General features: G+C 27.3%; 2 protein-coding genes across 2 annotated transcripts; both read right to left on the bottom strand.

Moving 5' to 3' along the window:
• Positions 1–221: 221 nt before the first annotated feature.
• LOC127291517 (uncharacterized) lies at positions 222–4,057 on the bottom strand. The gene is made up of 2 exons (XM_051320703.1): positions 3,669–4,057; positions 222–384 (listed from the first exon to the last, which is right to left on the bottom strand). Exons 1-2 carry the CDS (start codon positions 4,055–4,057, stop codon positions 270–272), a joined length of 504 nt encoding a protein of 167 aa, XP_051176660.1. The 3' UTR covers positions 222–269.
• Positions 4,058–8,598: 4,541 nt separating this feature from the next.
• LOC127291516 (uncharacterized protein DDB_G0284459-like) lies at positions 8,599–14,961 on the bottom strand. Its single transcript, XM_051320702.1, has 4 exons — positions 14,863–14,961; positions 14,422–14,523; positions 13,471–13,572; positions 8,599–8,903 (listed from the first exon to the last, which is right to left on the bottom strand). Exons 1-4 carry the CDS (start codon positions 14,959–14,961, stop codon positions 8,619–8,621), a joined length of 588 nt encoding a protein of 195 aa, XP_051176659.1. The 3' UTR covers positions 8,599–8,618.
• Between the last annotated feature and the right edge of the window lie 9,767 nt (positions 14,962–24,728).

The following is a 24,728-nucleotide window of genomic DNA, read 5'->3' as shown; positions in this document are numbered from 1 at the left end:
CCCAACTCTGTTTAGTCTATCATCTCTGTAGATATTAAAAATGTCAAGGTCGAAAATTTCAGAGTCACGGGTGGAATCCTTAAGCCAAGTTTCAGTAAAAATTAAAATATCATATTCTGAAACGTCCAAGGAAGAAGATAAAATACTTAGCTTTGTATTCAATTCTCTAACATTTTGATAATAAATTAAAAGATCATTAAGCAAATCCAAATTTGTGATGTGAGTACAATTAAACGTAGATAAAGTATTAGAAAGGTTAATCTGAGATTCTAATCTGCTGTTTTCACCCGAGATTTCACTATTGTTGATTCGCCCCGTATCTCCCTGATCTTCAAATTCGTTTCCCCAGCAAGACGACGATCCGCTAAAATTTTCAATGTCGCCCTGAGTTGAGTTCTCTGAATGAGAGTACGGTCCTGGGATAGATGTAGCTTCACAGACGAGCTCTGTTCTGTCTTTTTCCACGCCCAAAAGGCTGTCAACGTATCCATCTTTGTTTTTTCCACCACAAATGATATTTTGATTGGACGAGGAGTTCCCAGGTTCTGTTTATAATTGCCAATGCGATTAATTTGGTAATCATCGTTTTTGAGTTTAGAATTAATAGAAAGCAGGAATTCGTTAACTTTAATAATGTCTTTTTTTAATATATCAGAGCTGCTAGGCTTACCGTCAAAATGAACCTCAGGGCAGCCAAACAAGATAAGATTTTGTTTCCTTTGAATTCTGTCGGATATCTCAGAAAAAACTTGTGATGGTGTGAGACCACTATCGATGTGTTGACAAGCGTTATCTGTACTTTGAATCTCCGAAACCTGTAGTTCGAGGTTCTCAATTCTTTCAAGAGCATTATCGAGTCTCTCAGAATGCGATGAAAGTGCGGTGCTTAAAGTAGCGAAATCATTTTGGATGGCATCTAATTTTTTAGTAATAAATTCTTCCGAATCTTTTTTTGCTTTTACATAATGATTATCAAGCAGATTGCTAATACTTTCAAGAGTCAATGGCGGTGCTGTTGGAGATAAAGACCTTTGGGAAGGCTTAAATGGACAGCATTTTCTCCTTCCAGTGGATTTACTAATGGAGAGATTAAAACAGCCAGGATGGTAAAATGCACCGCATGGACATGAGGACGCTTCACCCGCTATGTTAGCGTTACACTGGCTACAAGATCTATCCGACATTTTAGTCTAATGCCCAATAAAGAGCAGAATCAGACTGAGAGACACTGCACAGTATAAGCACAAAGTAAAAAACTGCAGAAAAGTGCACTTCAAGTCACTATTTATCAAAATATAAGTGTAAAATTGTAACACTACAGGATTCCGCAAAAATAAAAATCACAAAATACAATAAACTAATGAGATTTCAATGAGAAAAACACACGAGAGTCAGGAGCGACTCATAAACACGTGTTGCTCCGATAGCTAGCTATACTATACTCCCTATATATTCTATACTATATATTCCCCAATTGATCTTTAATAAAAAAAAATGTTTACAATTAAAACAATATTTACTTTAAGCTACTTGATTTTTAAATCAAGTCTCACAAAAATCACTTAATATAAGCAAACCAAAAAGATCAGATAAAAGGCAATTTTCATCAATAAAAAAATAATTTATGTGTTTGAACTGAGTGTAATATTGTTTGTTTTTCGTTTATATATTATGTGTGTTACAATTAATACATGAAGATTTAAAACAACTCACCAAATAATAATAAAATAAATGCTACCGAAAAGTATCTAATTACTTTCCAACGCTTGAGAATTTGACCTTCGTATTTTATATGTGATTCTCAATTATGCAGAAGTCTATTTTGTCTTCCTCTATTCTTTATAAATTTTCTTTTACTAAACTTGTAATATTTATTGTCTTGAAACAATTATTTTAATATTTCAAAAATCTGCTTATTAAAAATTCAGAAGTTTGGGTTCATCAAACCTGAATTTTCCAAAAAGTTAATTTTGAGATATAAACAACTATTGTAATAAATCAACACTTTCTGAATTTAACTGGTTTCTGCAGTTTTAACATTTATGACTCTTAATAATTGAATAATTAAATTTTCCTTTTTTTGTTTTAAACGATCTTTTATAACTCAATAGGTTTCACTAATCGTAGAATATTCACTTGTAATTTAACGATAAATTCAACAATTTCAACCCTTACTGCGGGGAACAAACAACAATCTCAACCACTCTCAGTGGGAATAAAACTTTATTAATCGTCCGCCTTTTTGCGGGAAAATACATCCGCTCTGCGGGAAAAACAAATTAAGACTCCTCGAAGAATAATTCGGTGGTAACGATCACACTCGGTTTGTGTGTTATTTTAGTAGTGGGAGGGTTGATTTTGCAATCAACACCTCGTTGTTTCCATGCGAGTTGTAGCAAAACTTGCATTTTAATCGTTGCGTGATCGGTTCAACTACCTGAATTACCTTTATGCTTTATATGTTTCCCAATTTTCAAAATTAATGTGGCAACTTTTATACATGTAAGTCCCACAATTTATCGTTAAAAAATTAAAAAGTAAAACACTACAAAAATTAGATACACGACAATTTTCGTCATTTCGATGCAAACATCAAGTCAAAAAGATGGTAAACCAAACCATCGAAACGTCGCAACTTAACACAATAACATAAATCTGTTTTATGTGTTTTTCTTTACCCTCCATTGATCGAATTTACTTCATATCAAAATATACACTTGGAAGGGAATTTCTCATTCATATTTGAAATTATAAATAGTTATTAAATTAATTAGAAATATTATTTGAATATTCTAGTATCAGAAACTTAATATGTGTGTGTGTTTGTGTTGTATATGTTGTTGGTATTTAATTGACAAAATATTTGTAACAATAATTAAATAAATATTATTTTTAATAAATTATATTTAACAAAAAAAATTAATATTTACGGAAATCCGTCATTAACAGTCATCTTTAATTCAATATAAAAGGTCAGACAATTCTTTTGCAAAACTAAAGGACGGTACTTACGTACAAATAATATATTTTGTTGCAGATCACCAAAATGACAAGGAGTACACTGTATGTCGTAAATTAATTACTCAGAATGCTTTTCCAAATCAATGCGCATTTTCTAAAAAAATTAATTCAGTAAATAAAAAAAAAGATGTAAATACAAGTGAAATCATTAAAATATGTGTACATGTATTAGTTCGCAAAAAACAATATATATGCGCTATACCAAATTTATGTTCCTATTGAGTAGCATTAAAAAATAGTACATTATAAATAAAACATTATAAATTTTAGAGAAAAAATTTTTCGATTCCTTAAACAGAGAAATATCGAAAATCTGAAGTGTTATTAGTATATATTTTATTAATAATTATCAGTCTGTTATTCCCACGCTGCTAACACATAATTGTGAATTGCTGCTTGCGCATCGAACAAGAGCACACAACAAATTGCAAAATTGCTTAAAATCTATACTATTCTTAAAAAATTTGAATACATAACATTATTTTTTAAAATTTTTCTTGAAACAACAAAACTGGAAATTCCATTTGCTTAATCTTTTTCAGGATCTTTGGGTTTTTTCTTTTCAGCTTGAAAGAAACCTTTCAATATATCCAAGAATTCGTCTTTCCTTTGTAAAGTTGCTTGAAATCGAATTCACCTCTTTTAACGTCATTTGACGTTCCTTTGTCACAGGTCGCTTCTTCGGTTTACTTTCTGTACTTTTAGTTTCGTCGATCTCGCGAGCAATTTTTCTCTTGTAGCCCTGAAAACTGCTGGCATCTGCTGGCGGCTGAATTTCAGGTTTCTTGAACAAAAGCAAATCCATTTCATCGAAAAATTGCCATTTTTTTTGCGGACTCGTGCCGGTTTGTTTCTTCTTATCAATGATTCCTTTGTAAGTTCTTTGAAGCCCATCAAATTTCGACTCGCAGATGCGTCCATCAACTTTATATCCTTGTTTGTGCATGATTTCCGAAATTTTCATCCAAAATCTGTCGCCTGTTAAATTACTTTTGGCTTTTGTCTTTGAATAATTTCCAATTAAGGCAAGGGTCATTTCCGGCGTCTAAGTTGAACGGATTTTTTCTAAAAATAAAGCAAAATATTTTAATAAAAATTAAATTCAATAAATAATAAAATATTTAAGCCGAGGGGTGAACAAACCATAAATTATGGTGTACAATTGTGTTGAATTATCCTGAATTACTATAGATCACAGTCAATTACGTCAAATTATATTGAATAATAATAATAATAATAAACTATCAAGATGTCTAGAAAATTAAAAATTTAGCATTCCTATGATATTCGCTGTTTTTTCTCAGTTTTTAAAATTATTATTTCGAACAATTTTAAAAAATTTAAATAATAAATTGATTTAATACAGTGCAGTTGCTTCAAACTACATCCCTGGCGGATTGTGATCCCTGAGAGATCCCTGAACTCAGGGATTTGTCAGGGACTGTCAGGGATTGTTTAAAAACAATTGTTAAACAAAAGAAAAGACCACTTTGCAATACAATTTTTAAAAGAGGGAGATGTAAGGGATATTTTTGTATAATTATTTAAATAAATAACACTTTTTGTTATTGCAAAATTAATTTTTAAAAAAGTGTTATTTTCAGGGGGTTTGAAAGTTAGTCAGAGATTTGTTAAAAACACACAAGAAACAACTAATTTGACCACTTTATTGTTATGTAATTAAAACTGCATGATTTGTTGCAACAATTGACACAAAAAAACTGGCACTTAATACTGCACTTATTGTTAAAATAAATAAAAAATGTCATGTTTACATTTTCCCGAGGGAATATATAGAATGCACTGCCGGTAAGTAGTAATAACTGGTCGACCAGTTACCATGTTGAATACCGCGCAACCACATGATAGTGCTTGACGGTAAGCGGTTAGTTTTAGATTCAGCTGAACATAACAGATGGCGCTACAGTTTGAAGTTAAGTTCTTAATTATTTGTAAATAATGTTTTAATACACTTTTTGTCGCGAGAATCCGAATTTCTCATGATAGGTAAGTAAACAATAATTATTAATAGAAATAAAAAATATTAATAAATTTATATACATAATAATATAATATAATTTATATATTTTTGTTATTTATTTTTATCCTTTTTTAGTTTTTTATTATTGTTATTATTATTACATTCTCATCATAATTAGAAATTATTAAATTTAACCGATTTCTTTAGAAAACAAAAAAATTATTTAAATTTTTAAAATAAAAAAATAATTTTTTAAATTTTTTTTCGAAAAATGCGAGTAAAAATAAAACCTTTCTCTCTTTAACATGTTTTGCTTCGAGTTTGAATAAAAAAGTTATACCTTTTTTTAGACAAAGTAACTTTATTTTGAAAACAAAAAATATATTCAAATTTTGAATTTAAAAATATTTTAAAAATTCTCATTTTTCAAACAAAAAGTTTTTTCAATTTTTTTTCTGAAAATATGAGTAAAATTGAACACTTTTTTGCTAAAACATAGAATTGCTTAAAATATAAATATCGTCTTTTTCTTCTACTTACTTTTTCATTATAATGTGTAATAAGTATTACATTTATCATTCGAGTGTCAAACGCGAGTGGCGTGATGAGAATATTATCCTTAAAGGCAGAGTACTTTAAGAAAATTATGTTAATTATATAAAAAGCATTAATCTCACATACATAAATAAATTATTTACGAATGGATGTAATCACATTGTATTTGAAGCAGAAAGAAAAACATTTAGCCGAGAAGTTTAGCTACCGTTTGTCGCGTACCCTAACTAAATTGAATTTTTTTATTGATTAAAATTTAACGTAATTGAAGTTTTAATTAGTTACAATTTAGAATTGGCATTAGAATTTTAAATTTATTAAAATTTTGAATAATCGATTTTTTCTGTTAAGAGGTTAGGTGGGTTTCAGAGGCAGGGAGTCTCGCGCTTTTGCCAAATAAAATTCTAGGGCTTTTCCAGGTTATAATTAGTAATTAATATTTTTAAATTTTTGTATTTTCAGGCTTTGCATCCAATTTAGAGGAAGAAAAAAGTCATTTTAGCGTCGATTTATATTACCAGGAAACTAAAAAAAGGCCTTTCTATAATATTTAAATATAAACAATTAGTTTGTAAATATTTTATTATTATTATTATTATTAAACAAGTTTTATTAATTCCTTATAATAAAAATATTTCAAAGGGATATTTTTAAGAAATTTTAATTACAATATTTCAGAATTATACTGAGACAAATTTATCAAAAATTCAATTGAGTACCTATAAGACAAATAAAAATAATTTTTAAAAAAATGTTCAAAATATGATTTATTTAAATTGTTCGAATTCAGAAGTTTAGACAATGTTTTAAATAATTAAATTTTCAAATAACTTTATTAACAATATTATTTAGAAAAATGTATGTTCAAATAATTGAAATTTGAAAAAGTTTCAGTTAACATTTTTAGAAGTAAATCAATTTTTGGAGATTTCAAGTAAAAATTTTTAGAAATAATTGAATTTCAGGAAATTTTTATAATTGAAACTCACATCAATTTTAATTCATGAATTTTTTTTACATAGGCATTTTATATAATTGCATTTAAAAGGACATTCAATTCAAAAATATTTTAAATATTGGAATTTTTAGAGAACATGATTAAAATTATGAAATATGTAATTAATTTTGCGAAGAATTCTGATCAATATTTTTTTAAATAATTCAATTTTGGACGATTTTAATTTCATTCTAATAAAGTCGTATTTTCTTTAAAAAACATTTTAAAAAAGTCGGAAATGTCTCATTTTATTAAATTATGTTAAAAATAGTCTCTTACATTGAAAAGAGTCGAAAAAATCGTGTAATTTGAGGCCTGAATTTTGCATAAGAGTATATTCAAAAAAAGGTTACGAATTTTGTGTTTCTAAACGCGGTGGGAAAAAAAATTCTTACATGAAATATGAAAATTCCAGTACCTGATGCAAAATTTAAGAACTTTTTCCGGTTTTTAAGGTAAAAATAATTCAAGGACTTTTCCAGTTTTTCAAGAAATTCCGAAGGCTGTATCTCTTATAATATTAACTCCAATCGATTTGGAATTGTGGGACAGTATTCTAGCCATATTAAGCTATTTTTTAATAAAATAAAAAAAATAAAAAGTTGAAACCCACCCAACCCCTTAAAATATGAACTAATTGAATTTTCAAATGATTAAAGTTTTATTACTTTAAAATTTATACAATTTTAACAAAATATGTTTCCTCCCTTATTAACTATAATGATTTTTTTTTGTTCTTTATTATTTCTATTTCTTCCATTTGCTCTGCTTCCTCGATATCCTCCTCTATTTTTCCCATTTTCCCAATATTTAGGTTTATCTGAAAAGAAGAAAATTTGATTTAATTTGAGTTTTTGAATTTGCAACCAAGTGTGTCTGATATAATAATTTATTTAATTGTTTATCAAGTAAAAATAATTAAAATTTAAAAATTCGTTTTTTCTTTTTATAAATATTTTTTCAGATGATAAAAGAAAAAATTTTTTTAGACTAATGTTTAGTGTGTGAAAGGTGTAGAAGTTTTGGTATATTTTGGAGTATATCGTTCAATTTAAAATTTTTTTATCGCATGTATGACTAACTAAGAAGACTTTGTTAAATGAAATTCAAAAATAAATTTTTATTTTTTTAACTAAAACTTAGAATTTTTACAATGAGAATATATAGCTGAAAAAGTGGGTCTGGAATATTTAAAACGAGAAAATTAACATTTTTTACAAATAGCAAAAAGTAGTGAGAAATGTTAATTTTTAACGTTGAAACATTCTATGGCCCACTTTTTCATCTATATATTCTTCTAGGAAACAACTTAGATTTCGTTAAAAAAATGAAGTGTATCATTCATATAAAAAATTAATATAATATTTTCGACTTTCAGTTTTTGTGGTTAAAAAATTTTTTGTTTAAGAATTCATATTACTAATTGTTAAAAAAAATTACCAAAGATTGGAGAAAATTATTTTATAAACTTTTTTGGAGGTGCCACATTTTCGATCCTCATTTTTCACAAATTACGAAAGTTTCTTTCTTTAAAAGGTAATATTTGCAGGTTTATTTTTGACTCATATAACAGAAATTCACATGAATTTTTCATTTTTGTCAATTTGGTTAATAATAACAAGCTGTCCCCATTTACCCCAACTGACCCTATATCATCTAAAATAAATTTTGTAAATAAATATTATGGTTCCGAAAATTTCACAAAAAGTCGTTTTTATCCATTTTAAAGTAAAATATCCCTTTCGCGGTAGAAAATACAATTTAGTTAGTAAAATGTTGTTTATAATCTATCTTCACTATTTATTTATTTAATACATATCACCAGTAACTATTACCATAAATAACAAATTACCAGTAGCTAAATTTGCTAATGCAAAAATTACGTTTATTTTTTTGGATTGTTAGTATTAAAAAGATTTAATCAAGTTGTAAATTTTCCCGAAAATTATTTTTCAAGTTTTTTTTCGTAATTTTTATTTGAAAATGAAGTAATTTACATACATTATTTGCATATTTCTTAAATCTCATCTGGAAGGATAGGTTTTTTAAATTTTATTTGAAAAGTCACGTTTTTGCAAATAACCGGAAATATATTAATATAATGACAACCAATCTATTCTGCATACATAATTGTAAAATTTTCTTACATCGTGCTTGGTCCTGTTCTTGTTTTGATTTAGAGCTTTTGCTTCTCGACCTTTTTCTATCTCTTCTTGCATTCCTGTCTCTCGATCTTTCTCTATCTCGTGATTTTTCTCTCTTATTCGTTTCTCTCTTACTAGTTTCCTCCTTCTTTTTCTTCTTTTCCTGTTCTTCTTTCTTTTTTAACTTTTCTGCTTCTTTAGTAACCTAAAAAATATTTTTTAATTATTACACAATTACAATAATGATTAGGTATATAATAAAGAGTAATCATTATACAGGGTATATCAAAAGTCCCGGGACGGATAGATATCTCTTCGGAGTAAGCTAACGAATTTAAATAAAACTTGGTAGCATATGATACCAGGAGGCCAAAAAAAGCCATTTCTTTTAAGAAAGTTGTTAATTTATTAGAATGGAATTTTCTCCATCGGAGTATATAAATTTTAAAGTATAAACAATACTTGTAATTTTATAAAAATGTCGATTTTCGTGACTGCTGCAACAATTTACCCATGGCTTCTCTAAAAATAGGTGTTTTACGATGAGCAAGGTATTTTCTAACTGGATCATCTGAAATAAAAAAATATTTAGTTAATATAAGATCAAATCTTGTTTTTTTTGAAGGAATGAAAAAATAATAGATTTACACAAAGCTTTTACACAAAGCAGCTTTAAAAAAAAGGAGGGGGTCCTTTATGTTTATTTCATAAACATAATGCTTCCTCATTGTGTGAAGCAAAAAATTCGCTTCCTCGTGAAGGAAGCAATGAATTTGTCCAATTCAATTGATTGATTTAAAAAATTTCGAGTTAAAAATGTTTTAAATTAATTAAATTTTTTGAAAAATAAAGAAAATTTTAATTAATTTTGAGTGTAACATAAACTTTATATATACGAATCGATTCGTTTTAATGCAAGGAATACAATTATTTTATTCATCAACTTGTATTTTAAAAAAACACAAAATTTTTTAGCTAAAATATGAATTTTCGATTTTTCAATTTTTATTAATTCTCAAATTTTAAATCAAATCTATACTTTATATATACCAACCAATTCGTTTCAATGCAGGGAATAAAATTATTTCATATAGAAACATGAATTTAAATAAACACATCATTTTTTAGCTAAAATGAGAATTTTTGATTTTTTAACTTTCTTTAATTCTTTAAATTTCAATCAAATCTATACTTTATATATATCAATCGATTCATCTTGACATAAAGAAGACGATTATATTATATATTACCTTAAATTTTTCGATTTAAAAATTTTTTCAATTAAAAAAAAATTTTTGGAAAAAAGACGATAAGATTTTTTTTTTTGGGTATTTTTAAAAATCCTCTCGTCATTTTTGAGAGATTAATGTGTTAAATAAGCCTACCAAATTTTATCCAAATCCATTAAAACCTGTTAAAGATATCGTGTTCACAAAAACTATCCACACACACATACACACACACATACATACATCCGGACAATTGATCAGGATCTCATATAACATGTTTCTATATAGAGGAAAATTTGTTTTCACCATTTTTAAAAAGTTTATAAACGAAAGGACTACATAGCTTCCTCCACGAGGAAGCAAAAAGAAATTAAAAAAACTTTTTTAGATGCTGCAACTTTGTTAATGTAGAACTTTTTATTCCTTAAAAAACGAGATTTGATCTTATATATTAAACAAATATTTTGCTGTTTTTTATTTCAGATGATCCAGTGAAAAAATATCTTGCTCACTGTAAGACCCTTTTTTAGAGAAGCCATGGGAAAATCATTGCAGCAACCACGAAAATCAATATTTTTTGCAAAATTAAAAATATTACTTTTACTTCAAAAGTTACATAATCTAATGCAAAAACTTCCTTTGAAAAATTTCTCAGAAAATTGCTTTTTGTACCTCTTGACTAGGTATAAACTCTTTAATGTAGACCTCGAAACGAAATGACCTAAAATTCAAAAAATTCCTTATTTTTCTAGCCTTTATATCCATAAAGAAAATTAATATATAATTAAACTCATAAAACTTGATTTAAACGTAAGTAAGAAAAATCCCTGTTTTGACGTAAAATTCCCGGCTAAATCCCAGTTTTTCCCGGTTAATTTACATTGTCGGTGAGTAGACACCCTGGATTTACACTCTTAACTTACTTTAAATGCTGCTGCTCCAGCTAATTTACCATCTCCTCCACTGCGACCCGATCCATATCTAATTTTTTTTACCTGTAAATGTTTATTTTCTATATATATCGTAAAAATTAACGCAATCTAATTTACAGAATATAGAAAATAAGACATATTTATAAATAAAGTTTTAATTACACAGCCCCACAAAAAAAAAAGTGTCATGTACTTTTGACCGGAATACCCTAACCCTATGTATTTTGACGCGCTGAACACGAATCCGAAGTCCGTTTTGCTCTATCACGTCAGGATTTTTTTCTAACCTAAAAAAACATGTCGGATTTTGAGAAGTAGGCGATTTTTTTAAAAATTGATGTATTAACTTCAAACTTGGTATCTGGGGGTTTTTTGTGTCGCTGATTACGAATCTGAAGTTAGATTTTCAAAATCAAAAATGGCGGATCCAATATGGCGGACGAATTTTGAAAAAATTTTAAGATTTACTTCAAACTTGGTATCTAGGGGTTTTTTGGGTCGCTGATTACGAATCTGATGTCAGATTTCCGAAATTCGATATGTCTGATTCAATATTAAGGAATTATTTTTAAAAAATTGTCAGATTATTATGAAATTTGGTATCTACAGGTTTTCTAAGTTGCTGACAAGTAACACTAGGGAAGTGCCATACGCCGATTTTTCTGAAACATGGCAATTTTGTAGTTTTTTGAAAACAATTTGACACGTATGTTTTGTTTTTCCCCAAAAGCTGATTTATGGGAGGAAAATACACCTTGAATTTTTTTTTGGTAGGGGGACATTATTTTACGAAATTTTTCAAAAATTAATGTGCAATAGTGTATCTGGGGGTTTTTTGGGTCACTGATTACAAATCTGATGTCAGATTTCAAAAATTCAAAATGGCATATCCAACATGGACTTCTATCGGCCACATTAGATACGCCATTATCAATTTTTGAAAACTGACATCAGATTCGTAATCAGCGACCCAAAAAACCCCTAGATACCAAGTTTCAAGTAAATCTTAAAATTTTTTCAAATTCGTCCGCCATATTGGATCCGACATTTTTGATTTTGAAAATCTAACTTCAGATTCGTAATCAGCGACCCAAAAAACCCCTAGATACCAAGTTTGAAGTAAATCTTAAAATTTTTTCAAAATTCGTCCGCCATATTGGATCCGACATTTTTGATTTTGAAAATCTAACTTCAGATTCGTAATCAGCGACACAAAAAACCCCCAGATACCAAGTTTGAAGTTAATACATCAATTTTCAAAAAAATCGCCTACTTCTCAAAATCCGACATGTTTTTTTAGGTTAGAAAAAAATCCTGACGTGATAGAGCAAAACGGACTTCGGATTCGTGTTCAGCGCGTCAAAATACATAGGGTTAGGGTATTCCGGTCAAAAGTACATGACACTTTTTTTTTGTGGGGCTGTGTTATTATACTACAAACATTAACTGCCTTTAAATATAAATATTAGTTTTCATTCATCTGGACACATAAACTTCTGTTTATATTTAAGTAACTTACTCAATTATAATAAATAAAAAGAAAAATTATTTTATGCAAAAACTGCACATAAATAAAATTGAAAATTGTTCAAGAATCAATAAAACATTTTTTTTAAATATACAAATTTTATCAATTCCGAATTTTGCAGATTAGAATTAATTTTTGGGTGAAATTTGGCCCCACCAAAGAAGAATTGGACCGAAATGGAATTAAAAAAATGGTTAACTGATCATTTTCCACACTAAAAAAAAGGTTTGATTTAAGTAAATCAAATTATTTGAAACAGATGAAAGTTTTAACAAATAATAAATTATTTAAAATAATGTATTCATTTATTTTACACAAATATTTGATTTTTTATACAAATAAAAATTATTTGACAGAATAAATTTATTTTATTGATTCTACTACACTAATTTTTTTAATGCGAATAATGCATTATTTAATACTAATACATTATTTTATGAAAACAAAAAAGAATATTTCTAGCAAGTAAATATTTATTTTGAATAAAAATAGTGTTGTTTGAAACTATTCCTTTATTTATATTACTCAAATATTTTGTTTTTTGATACAAATAAAAAATAATTTGACACAATAAATTTATTTTATTGATTCAAGAAAACTAATTTATTTAATAGAAATAACGCAATATTTAATAAATGATTCTATGAAAACTAATAAAAAATATTTGGATGAAATAAATAGATTTTGATGTGTAAAGAAGTTTTGATTGTTCAAATGAACGAAATATTTTTTTTCAATCTATAAATTAATAAAAATTATGATGGTTATAAATTATAAAACAGCAAATTAAAAAATTATTAAATTAATATCTGCTTTTTAGATATTTAAAATATTATTTTGTAATAAAATTCGTACTTTAGGAAGTTGCAAAAAAATTTCGTTCATTTAAATGTGCAAAACTTTTGGCTACTCAAGCAGTATTGAATGAAATAATTTTTATAAATGATAAATTTATTTGATATTTATTTAAATTTATTATATTATATTACAAGTAAATTATTTTCTTAAATAACGTAATTTTTATTTGATCAGAGTAATTTTTTTTCAGTGTAAATAGAGTCTTTTTGACTCCGGAATACTTACAGTATCTTCACCCAAATTAGAGGTACTTGGAGGGCCTTGACTTCCGGTATTTTCTTTCAAGGCATTAGAATCATTAGTGCCAGTATTAGTCTTGCTAGTTGACTGTAAGAATGTTATGAATTGATATTTTTGAAAAATCTTAAACAGTAGAAAGCAAAATTCAGAAAAACTTAAAATTAGTGCTTCAGATTAAACTGTTTAGCTGCAATAATACCCACTAATTAGGCCTCACAAATAAACGGAACCAAGTTTAGAGCCCTCTATATTCAATAAATTTCAATTTTTTTAAAGTTAAAAAAATATTTTTGTACATTTATAATGTTAGTAAATAAGGTCTTAAGGGTATGTGGGCAAAGGACGTTTTTTTGTGGTTTGAAACTTTCTCTGAAATAAAAAATGATTTCGGGTTAAAATTTTGGAAAAATGATTTAGTTTGGTATAAGAAATCTCGCTATTCTTCTCATTTACTATAACTTAACGCGCAAATAATAAAAATAAAGCAATAAATAGAAAAATAATGTGTTTTATCATAGTTCATTCAGCGGCCACTCGCTCGAATTGGCGCTGTTTACTGGAGCACTGACACACTCAAGCAACGTCTGTGTATACGCCGCCATGTTTGTTTTCATTTTCGTTTAAAAATGTCACTTTTTAAACATCATTTTTTAATAATTTAACTCAAAATTATGTATTTTTCGGAGAACAGCGAGATTCCTTGTGCCCTAATCTATCACCCCTCAAAATTTTAGACAAAAATCTTTTCTCATTTCAGAGTGAAATGTATACTACCAAAACACATTTTCCCATACTAGGTCACGTGGGAGGTTCCCACATACCCTTAAATTTGTTTTTTTTAAACTTTATTCTTTTATCTTAAAAAATGCAGAAAGAAAAAGTCCTGTTCTTTTTTAAGAAGCCTAAAAATAATCTTTTTAATTTAGAAATACTCACATTCTCTTCATCCGACTTAGAGCTAATTGGAGAGCTATTTGTTTCGAGAATATCATTCGAGTTACTGGTATCATCAGTGCCAGTATCAGTCACTGCACCGGGCTGTAAAAAAATATTATAAATTGGTATTTTTAAAAAATCTTACAAAGTCGAAAGAAAAATCCAGAAAAACTTTGAACTAGTGCTGCAGATTAAACTGTTTAACTCCGAACACGCCCACTTATTAAGCTTGACAAATAAACGAGACCAAGTTTGGTCCCCTCTACATTCAACAAATTTTATCTTTCTTAAATCAGAAAAATATTTTAGTAAATTTATAATGTTTGTAAATCAGCTCTAAAATCTGATTTTTTATTTTATTCTTTTATCTTAAAAAATCCAGAAAGAAAAGGTTCCTTATTAGTAGACTAAAAAGAGTCATTTTAATTCTAGAATACTCACATTTTCTTCACCTGACTTAGAGCCAGTTGGAGGGCTATTTGTTTCTACATTAACTTTCGGGTCACTGACACTATCAGTGGCTACTGAAGTATCAGTCATTGCAGTTAGCTGTAAAAATATTATAAACTGATATTATAAAAAAATCATACATCATATAAAGCAAAATTGAAAAAAAACTTTGAATTAGTGCTTAAGATTTAACCGTGTAGCTATTATCATGCACACTGATTAGGCCTTAAAAATAAATGGGATCAAGTTTAGCACTCTCTCCATTTATTGAATTTAAATTATTTTAAGTAAAAAACTGGTAACTGGTTTTCTAAGAAACGCCTATGAAGTACTTTTGCTTCAAGAGTCCATCATTACTGTTATTAAGAATGATGAGGAATGCTTTCAACGCAAATAATAAGAACCATTTTTATGTATATGTTTACGGTGTACTTCGATAAGCGAAGATTGAGTATCAAAAAAATTTTCATTCTAAAAGTTGTGCACAATTGTCCGAAAGGATGTAAATTTAAAAAATGACAGTTATATAATTATCTGAATATAAGCAAATATGCAATAATGTTTTTACGAGGTTTAATAAATTATCACTTATTAGAAAAGACGAATATTTGAGCCAATTCATTAGCATTTTTAAATTGAAAATTTATTTTAAAACTTCATTTTCGAAAACTAATTATTTTCGTTAAAATAGTTTCTTTAAACGCTACATTTATAGTATAAAAATAAGTTTTACATTTATGTAAAACAACATTTTTAAAAAGAACTATTATTGAGTTAAATTTATAAAAAAACTAATTTTTATGAAATTAATATTTGTAATAATACATTAATAATAAAAATATTAATAATAAATATAATTTATAAATTTTTTATCTTCAATACCGGATGAATTAATTTTAAATGTCCCAACATGTTGTCACTTTAATAAATATAAATTGTAAGAAATACATGACTGAAAATAATTCATATATAGAAAAAAAATTTAGCTGTCACAGATAACATTTATCTAGGATGTAAATAAGTAATTTCTATTAGTAGATAAATTCTAATTTTTAGTTAATATAGTTAATAATTATTTTTACATTTAAAATATTGAGCTGTGACAATTAATTACTACATTCCACATAGCTAAAAATTAGCTTTCTAAATAATAAACTAATTTTTTTCTGCAGACATATGTAATAATAATATTAAGCAGATATCCTTTGTTTTCTCGCGGAGGAAACATTGCAGTTTGCTAATTTATGTGATATGCCATGAATTTTTTAATTCAATTTTGAGAATAATATGTTCATTTGATATATGAAAACATTAAGGAAATTAACTAGATAAGTTTAAAAAAAATAAACATTAAATATTAATATAATTAAGTAAATATTAACAGCAATTTAAAACTAAAAGAAATATTAAAAGATTGTAAAATTTATTTTTATTAAAGTTAAAAGTAACGATTAATTTTATAAATTTAGGTGAAATTTATAATTTATAAAGATCAAGTAATTTATTTTAATGTTAGAAATACGTTTATAATAAACAAAGTTAAATTCATAGCATAAAATATTTTTTTGTTAGAACACCAATTGTTTGAGATAATTTGTATACAAAACGCGGTACCATACACACATCCATAAACACTCACATACATGCAGACAAATGTTCCTTATGTTATATTTCTCATTAATTTATTACTTTCAAAACTAACCTTTTTCCAATCAGTTGACGATGTCAAAGGATTCCAAAGAACGTAGAGCACAAAAAACGAGGTATAAACAACACCGCAAGGGAGCAACAAGTTTGCCGGTACATAGAAGTAGAAATGCGATTATGAACCGTAGTATAGTAGCGAATTAGGCGGTCATTCCCGAAAACAGATTGATTCTTGTGTTCTCCGCGCCTTACATTTCAACTACGGCACCTTCTAATACAACCCTACTTATGAAGATGTAAAGCAGGGTAAAGTGGTGTGATAACTAAAGCGGTCATTTGGATACGTGCATACTTATCGTGCAGTCGCATCAGTGTATCGTGTTAAAAAGAAAATTTTTCCAATTTGTGGAAAACTTGTGAAAAAGTTGAGAAAAAGTGTACTTAAACAACACTTGAGGACAGATAATTCGATCTTCCGTATTGGATTTGCATCCAGCGTCCGCATAGACAAGTGATAGGAGAGCGAAAGGTTAGCAAATTTTATATTACTTTTGACTGTTCATCATTTTTCATATATTCCACAAACAAATCTTAGTTTTGTAAACATTTTTTCTTTTAATTTATAAATTAAATAAACTTAAATCTGATTAAATTGTATAGTATTTGATTATTATAAATTGGCAATTTTTTCAAACAAAAGTACTTATAATTTCACTAAGAATTAATTAAAAAAATTATACAATAAAAATTTTTTTAACAGAATTTGATTTGTTTGAATTCATAAAAAATATTGTATACCTTTTTAAGATATAAAAATCAATTCATTTAATAGTAATTTTTTTGACATATTTTTTCCCTTGTGTTCTTGTACCAGAACATGAAACCTGCTCAAAAAAGTATGTACAAGAACATGTACATTTTCTTGTCCAGGATCATGTACAAGTTCTGGTACAAGAATATGTCTCAATTCCGGATGCTGAACTTGTTCAAGAACATTACTTAAACATGTACAAGAAAATGTACAAGGGCATTAATGAACATGTACAAGAACTTGTACATTTTCTTGTACAAGTTTCTTCAGCCGGGTACAGTTTTCACCTTTTTTCCCATTTAACAAAATCCAAATTCGTAATATCACCTAAAACACTAAATTCGTGTTAAAAAAATCTTGTTTTTTGAGTTATTTAGAAAATTAAGTTTTAAATTAAATAAATTCTTAAAATTGTTTTTTTTATTGTTTTATGATTTAAATCCAACAAGACTCTTGTGTAACAGACTATCTGTAGAATGATAATTAATAATACATTATTAATATAATGTATCAAGTATAAATGTCTCTATAGTATACATATAAGTGTAGAACTTCAAATGCACACTACTTTCTTGTATTGCATTTGTAACGCGTATTTGTATATTTTAACTTTAACGATAAAAAGTTTATTTTTTTGATGTTGGTTGAGATTTGAGACCAGTAGGCTGCACGGCGCAAAACCAAAGATCTACTTTAAACGCCTGTAACGTCGCTGCATATGTAATATTTTTATATAAAAAAATTATTATATATAGCTTATATTGAACACTTTAAGGTTTGCTTTTTTTCAATTCAATAAACTATAACATTTTTTTGTAAAAAATATTAAAGAAACGTTCATTTACACGAGTTTCCATTTTAAAAGATTTTTGTTTCTGGAAAATCAAAAATACTTTTCACTGTATATTTTGGATGTAACAGTAAAAACCCGGGCTCAAAATGATCCAGTCAGCAGGATCATTTTGATCTGCAGCAAAAATGAGTCAAGTAGGTGGCGCCACGTTCTATGTTATGTTATTAAGGAATAAAACTGTGTTATTAAGGAATCAACTAAGTTAATTCTGCATGCGTGGTATTGTGGTTATTTTTAATGAACCCCAAAGAGAAGACGAGGTATGGTCGCGGCGCAAAGAGCCAGGAGGGTAAAAAACGAAGTTTTTTTCAAAAACTTGAAAGTCAAGGCAGGGGCGTTTGTTTTTAATGTGTTATTCGTGATCTGCTTCATGTTCGTTTAATAATCCAGGTGAAAATGTTCACGTGGAAATGCATGTAGAAATTGTCAAAATCTACGTGGATTTTCATTTACCTACGCGAATTTCACATGGTTTTTTGAAACATTTCCACTTGGAATATAACGCAAAAAAATTAGGAACCTTTTATAATTAATATATAATATTACATGCAGAAAAAATCCGCAAATTCAAACATGACGAAAGAAACAAAATGTGTCAAAATTGTGAATATGTCAAGATTTCAAAGTAAGTATTTTTTGGTATAGATATTATTTTAATAGGAAATGCTGCAAATAAAAATACTTTTGAGTAAAACTTCGGATAAATATAAATTTTTATTTACATTTTTTAATTTCGGAAGTTTAATTTATAAAGAATTTTATACGATTTTATTTTACGCTTAAAAAATTTACACATGTGAATAGACAAACAATGCGTAGGGGGCTTTTTGAAAAAAGTTACATTGAATATATTTACATTCAAAATGTATACATTTTAAATAAAATGATATAGATGTGTCAAATTATATTATTTTACAGTGCAAAAATTTTATCTGCAGATAACATTGCTTATATCTTATTTAGCGATCTGTAAGAAAAGATACTGTTAAAAAATTTAAGTTTACTTAACTCAAAAAACCTACTAATTGTTACTCAGATTAGTGACAATTAGTTATTAACTAATTTTCAAAAATATTTTTTTATCTTTTAAAAAAGGGGAAATTTAGAATTTTTTAAGAAAACTTTTGACCATATGAAAAAGCAGGAGAAAACCTTTCGAAAACATATGTATATAGATAAAATTTTTTTCATTCTTTTATATAGTTATGATTCTTCAAAAATCCACTGTTTATATTTCACCAATATTTAATTTTCTTCGCTCTCTACACTTTCTAATAAAGTTTAATAATAATAATTTATGGGTAACTCAGTGAGCCACAAACCATGTTCGTTCTAAAAACGTTTTGAGGACATTTTTGTAATGTTTTATGTCCGCCAAATAATGTTATGAAACATTTTAAAAACATAGGTGTTTAAAAAATATTCTAGAACACTTTTTGGCTGAGGTGAAATGTTTTAAAAACGTTTTAAGGACTTTTTTGGAATGAACATGGTTTTTTGCCCACTGGGAAAGTATTTACCCTTAATAATTAATGTTATGAAAAGTGCAATACATTTCTAATGTAAAAGCATTCAATGTAACTTTTCTTGAAAGGTCATCCGCGGATTATTTTTTAGTTTTTAGATTTTTTCATCAGAAAACATTCTTGTATTCTATTAAATAACCTTAAATCTCGCTTGTACTCGAAATTTGTTTCAAGTTAAAATTAACTTGTAGTTCACGATGTCACCAAGGTTTATCGTGCTGTCATAAGTAATTTTAGTATTGTTTACTGACTGACTTACATATATTTTTGTGCATATTTGACTATAATTAATAACCATAAATTATTACTGCAGTTCAGAGAAAAATATTTGCAGTCTTTTATCCTGATTCATAATAAGATATTTGATATTTCTATTCGCCTGACGCGCTTTGGGCGTTTAGGTTAAATAGTCATTAACCTAAACGACTAAATGAATCTAGTCTAATAAGAAATAAGCATCTATTACGTATATATTTTTCTATTCGCCCGCGTTCAGCTTAAAGCCTAGGCATTAAGCTAAATGACGGATTCTTCTATTCGCCTACGACATATATATGTTACAAAATCTTGTGTACAAATTATCTCTAATACACTTCAATGGATTGTCCTGAAATTTTTTAGGCTTATTACAGTCATCAATATCTAAAATCAGACGCAAGGATTTCCAAAAATATCCACATAATTTTTGATGTCACTTTTTCAAAAATTCAAAAATACGTTTCTTAACAAAAATTTTTTTTACACTAAGTATAATTTTTTGTTAAAAAAAACTTATTTCTCTCATTAAAACGAATTGATTAACCTATATAAAGTCTTTATTTTAGTTAAAATCTATAAATTATATTTGGAAAAAATGTATTTTCGTATTTTTTGAAATAACTTTTTTCTTTATGAAAATTTTGTCAAACCTGTATTCCTGGCATGAAAATGAATCAATTCATGTATATAAAGTTTATATTTTACTAATATTTGTAAAATTGATCGCTATTTCAGTTGTAATCCTTCTTTTAATATTGAATATAAGTGTATCAAGATGAGAAAGCTAACTTGGCATAAAATAAACTTGTTTTCGTGATTCATCTAGCCTCTTAAGGTTATGTGAATGTTAGGTCTGCAATATAAATTTGTCTGCAACTTTTCTCGTGAAATACCGAATGGATTAAGTTGAAATTTTATGGAGAAGTTCCAAATATGATAAAGAATGGTTGTGAAGTACGAAATATATATATATTTATATTTACGTTTTTTATGCTTTATGAATAACTCAAATCAGTCTGTAATATTACTGTAATATTACTGTAATATTACCGTTAATATTACAGTAATATTCCCGGTAATATTACCTTGAGGCGGACATTTTAATATCGCTGTAAGATTACTGTAATATTACAACGTTATATTACGAATCTCACGTGTAATATTACCTTGATATTGAGGTTATATTACGTGCTTCTTGGGAAATTCCTAAAAGAATCATGACCTCCTAACTTGATCTAAAGAACAAACTGTCAAAATTTGGTAACTTTCTTTTATTATCTTAAAAGTCCAGCGACAATCCTTAAATTGCACCGTGTTTCGTCACGGTATCTAAAGCTCTTTACATCGCACTTTGTCACTTTTCACAAATTCAAGATACCCTTCAAAATAACACTTAAATTCAAAAAATAGAACAAGATTTTAAGCTTTTATTTTTCATGTATTTATTAGATAGCGATGCATGAAATCATCCCAACTCCAACTACTTCTCAAACAGATTTGGTATCTGAGAAACATGGAAGAGGCATGAGAAAAAAGAAAAGGAAGCAACCATTTACACCGTCTGCAGAGGAGGAGGAAGCCCTTCCTAAGAAATTTCAAAAAAAGGCGTCGACGGAGAAGACTGTGGCAGCTACCATACAAGTTGTAAGTTCTCATTAAAAATTAAACTCTTGCGATAACGGATCAAATGATGTACCATTAAAGTATGAAATACACTCAACATTTTTTTATAGATTTATCAGTTGGAGATAGATAATATTATTGAAACTCCAACAACTTCTCAAATTTCCCAGCCAGTGGCTCAGAATTTTGGAAGAGGCATGCGAGAAAAAAAAGAGAAGCAGCCGTTTACACCATCTGCAGAAAAGGTGGAGGCCCCTCCTCCTAACCAAACACAACCAAAGAAAGTGACAACAGAGGAAACTGCAGCAGCAAAAGCACAGCTTGTAAGTTGTAATTGAAATTCAAATTTATATTTACTTATGAATACATATTTTTTTAATACCTAGTTGTTACTTCTTTCAGAAATTAGTTAATCAGGCTAAAAAGCAAGTAGTGAGAAATATGGATTTTGCTTGCTTAGAAGCTAGTTTAAGTGTAAGTATAGGTTTTTATATACTGTATGTGGTATGTATGGATTGCCAATGAATTTTAATGATTTAAAAAAAAAATTTATTTTGGGTATGAAAAACTTCTCATTGAAATCTGATATTGTTTGACAAACAAGTTCTTGACAAATTCTTCATTTTTAAATTTTAAATAATTTAGGTAGGAAATAGTTTTTTAAATTTGATATCACTTCAATAAATAATAAATTATACATACATTTTATTATAAATATAAGGTATATATTTAAACCTTTTTAAATTTTTGTCTAAGAAATATCATATTGTTCACAAAATGATGAAAACAATTCCGAGTTTCAATACGGTAAAAAGAGAATCTTATTTTAAAGCATTACTGGTAATTAAGAGTATCTTGATTTTTAAGATACATTTAATTTAAGACTAACAATTGTCTTAATATAAGATTTACTTTTCTCTGTGTGCGTAAATGTACAACTTGTTTGTTTTAATAATTAACGCACAATTTATTAATAATAATCTTGGTATTCATTCATTCATTCATTCATTCATTCCGTCCGGACCCCTGCTGGGTTTTCGGTGACAGAGAAAAGAACAAGTTATGGAGAGAAAAAGGTATATCTTTATTTTGCAAATGAGGGTTAGCTTGACCTGCAATCTGTTAAGAAGGATTAATTAATAACTCTGAGGACCCAGGTAATTATTTCTTTCTCCCTTTATCACGTGAAAAAGCTATAAAGAAAGTGTAAAACTGAATAGGTAACGCATACCTCTCTTTCTTACACCAAGAAATATAACATAAGTACTTCTTTGTTTAACATTGCGTTTCTCTATCTAGACGATTGAAAATGGCATAAGAACATCATCGTCTAAAATCTTAATCTTCTTCCATTTTTGTTTTAAAAATAAAAAAAAATATTCATTTATATGTATATATGTATGTAGGGGAGAGTGACAAACAGTGGAACACTTTTTTTCAAAGAGATATTAATATGTCAATTTTATATATTTTTGGACACTTTTTGGTACTACCATAAAATTTCAAGTTTTTGGAACTTGATACATTTTTCTTGTTTTTAAGGTTTGTGTTAAACAGTGGGACACCTATTATTAATTATTAAATAATGAATAATTGTTTCAATAATAATATTCTGCTTCATACTTTGTAAATACATATACATGTTTTGCATTAAATAACGTTAACAAATGTTTCAAAACACTCATAATTTAATAATATTTTAAATTTTTATAATTTTTTATTACATTTCATTATGTACTCCGAGCTAATCTTCATTAACAAAGGTTCTATTGGCCAAGGGTTGGTACATCTTTATTTTTGTATATAATAAATGTGAAAAAAGAAATTATTACCTGGGTCCTCAGAGTTAATCCTCATTAACAAAGGTTCTATTGTCCAATGGTTGGTTCTTTTGTGGTATTTGTTCCGGGGTTTTAATACAGGTATAAATACGTATATATGTCATTTATAATGAACTACTGATTACTCATATAAGAGTGTCCTTTTTGCACTTAGTGGCTGATCAGTAGTTACTGATTCATAGTTACTCATAGTTCTCTCATTCTTTTGGATATTTGGTACTTTTATTGGATAAAAGGCAAAATTAATTATATTGGATTAAAGTAAAAATTGGTTATATTGAATTAAAGGAAAAATTAGTTATATTTAGTAAAAGGTAAAATTAGTTGTATTGAATTAAAGAAAAAATTGGTTATATTTAATAAAAGGCAAAATTGGTTATATTAGAGAAAGTGAGCAAAACGGTTAAAGATATTTAGATTTTCATGCATCAAAAATAAAATTAAACGAAGTATAATATGGCCAACATAAAAGAGTATGTTATTTTAAGTGATAAAGATTTAAAAATTATTGAAAATAGAAATAAATTGTTAAATTACATGCATATGTACAAATATGAAGATTTATTAAGAAAAGATTCCAATTCTTTTTTTAATATGCAAAGTGCTTTGTATGTACAAATTCTTGATTTTATTGTCCCAATTAGAGACGGTGATAAACATATTTAAATACTTTTTAGCGGTAATAACAATTATGGTCACTGAATTTATGTCTATTACTATAGAGTAAGGCTTTATATTTTTGATAGCCTTAATAAGGGGTGTTTAAATGTGCAGCAAATAAAATATTTAATTAGATTGTTCCCTTTTAAACCAACAGTAGTTTTTGAAGCTGTTGATCAACAACCTTTTGGTAGTGTTGAGTGTGGAGTACATGCAATAGCATTTGCAACATCTATATTATTTAACGTAATGCCAAACCGTGTAAATTATGAAACTGATAATAACAAAATGAGAAACCATTTTAAGTCAATGTTTGAAAATAATTGCTTAAATCATTTTCCGACAGTAAGAACGTCTCACAATAGGAATACGATAATAGAGAATGATTAGAACCGTCTTTTCATAAATTGAACTCAGGAACATAAAAATTATATTTTAAACTATTGTTCTGTTTTTAATACTTTTCCCAGTAATAATATTAACAGAGTTCTATTAACACAAGAGTTAAAAATTAAACATTCTTTAAATGACACTAGTGAAAAGAAAATAATTCGTACAACTTATAATACTGTGAACAAAATTTTACCACATGAATATTTAACAATGAAAACTTTTCTGAGTAAAGAAAATGATAAAAA

Source organism: Leptopilina boulardi, unplaced genomic scaffold (assembly GCF_019393585.1).
Source record: "Leptopilina boulardi isolate dan_hultmark-lab unplaced genomic scaffold, ZJU_Lbou_2.1 LbouV2_138, whole genome shotgun sequence".
Taxonomy (NCBI): Eukaryota; Metazoa; Arthropoda; class Insecta; order Hymenoptera; family Figitidae; genus Leptopilina; species Leptopilina boulardi.
This window is presented reverse-complemented; position numbering and strand designations above follow the sequence as displayed.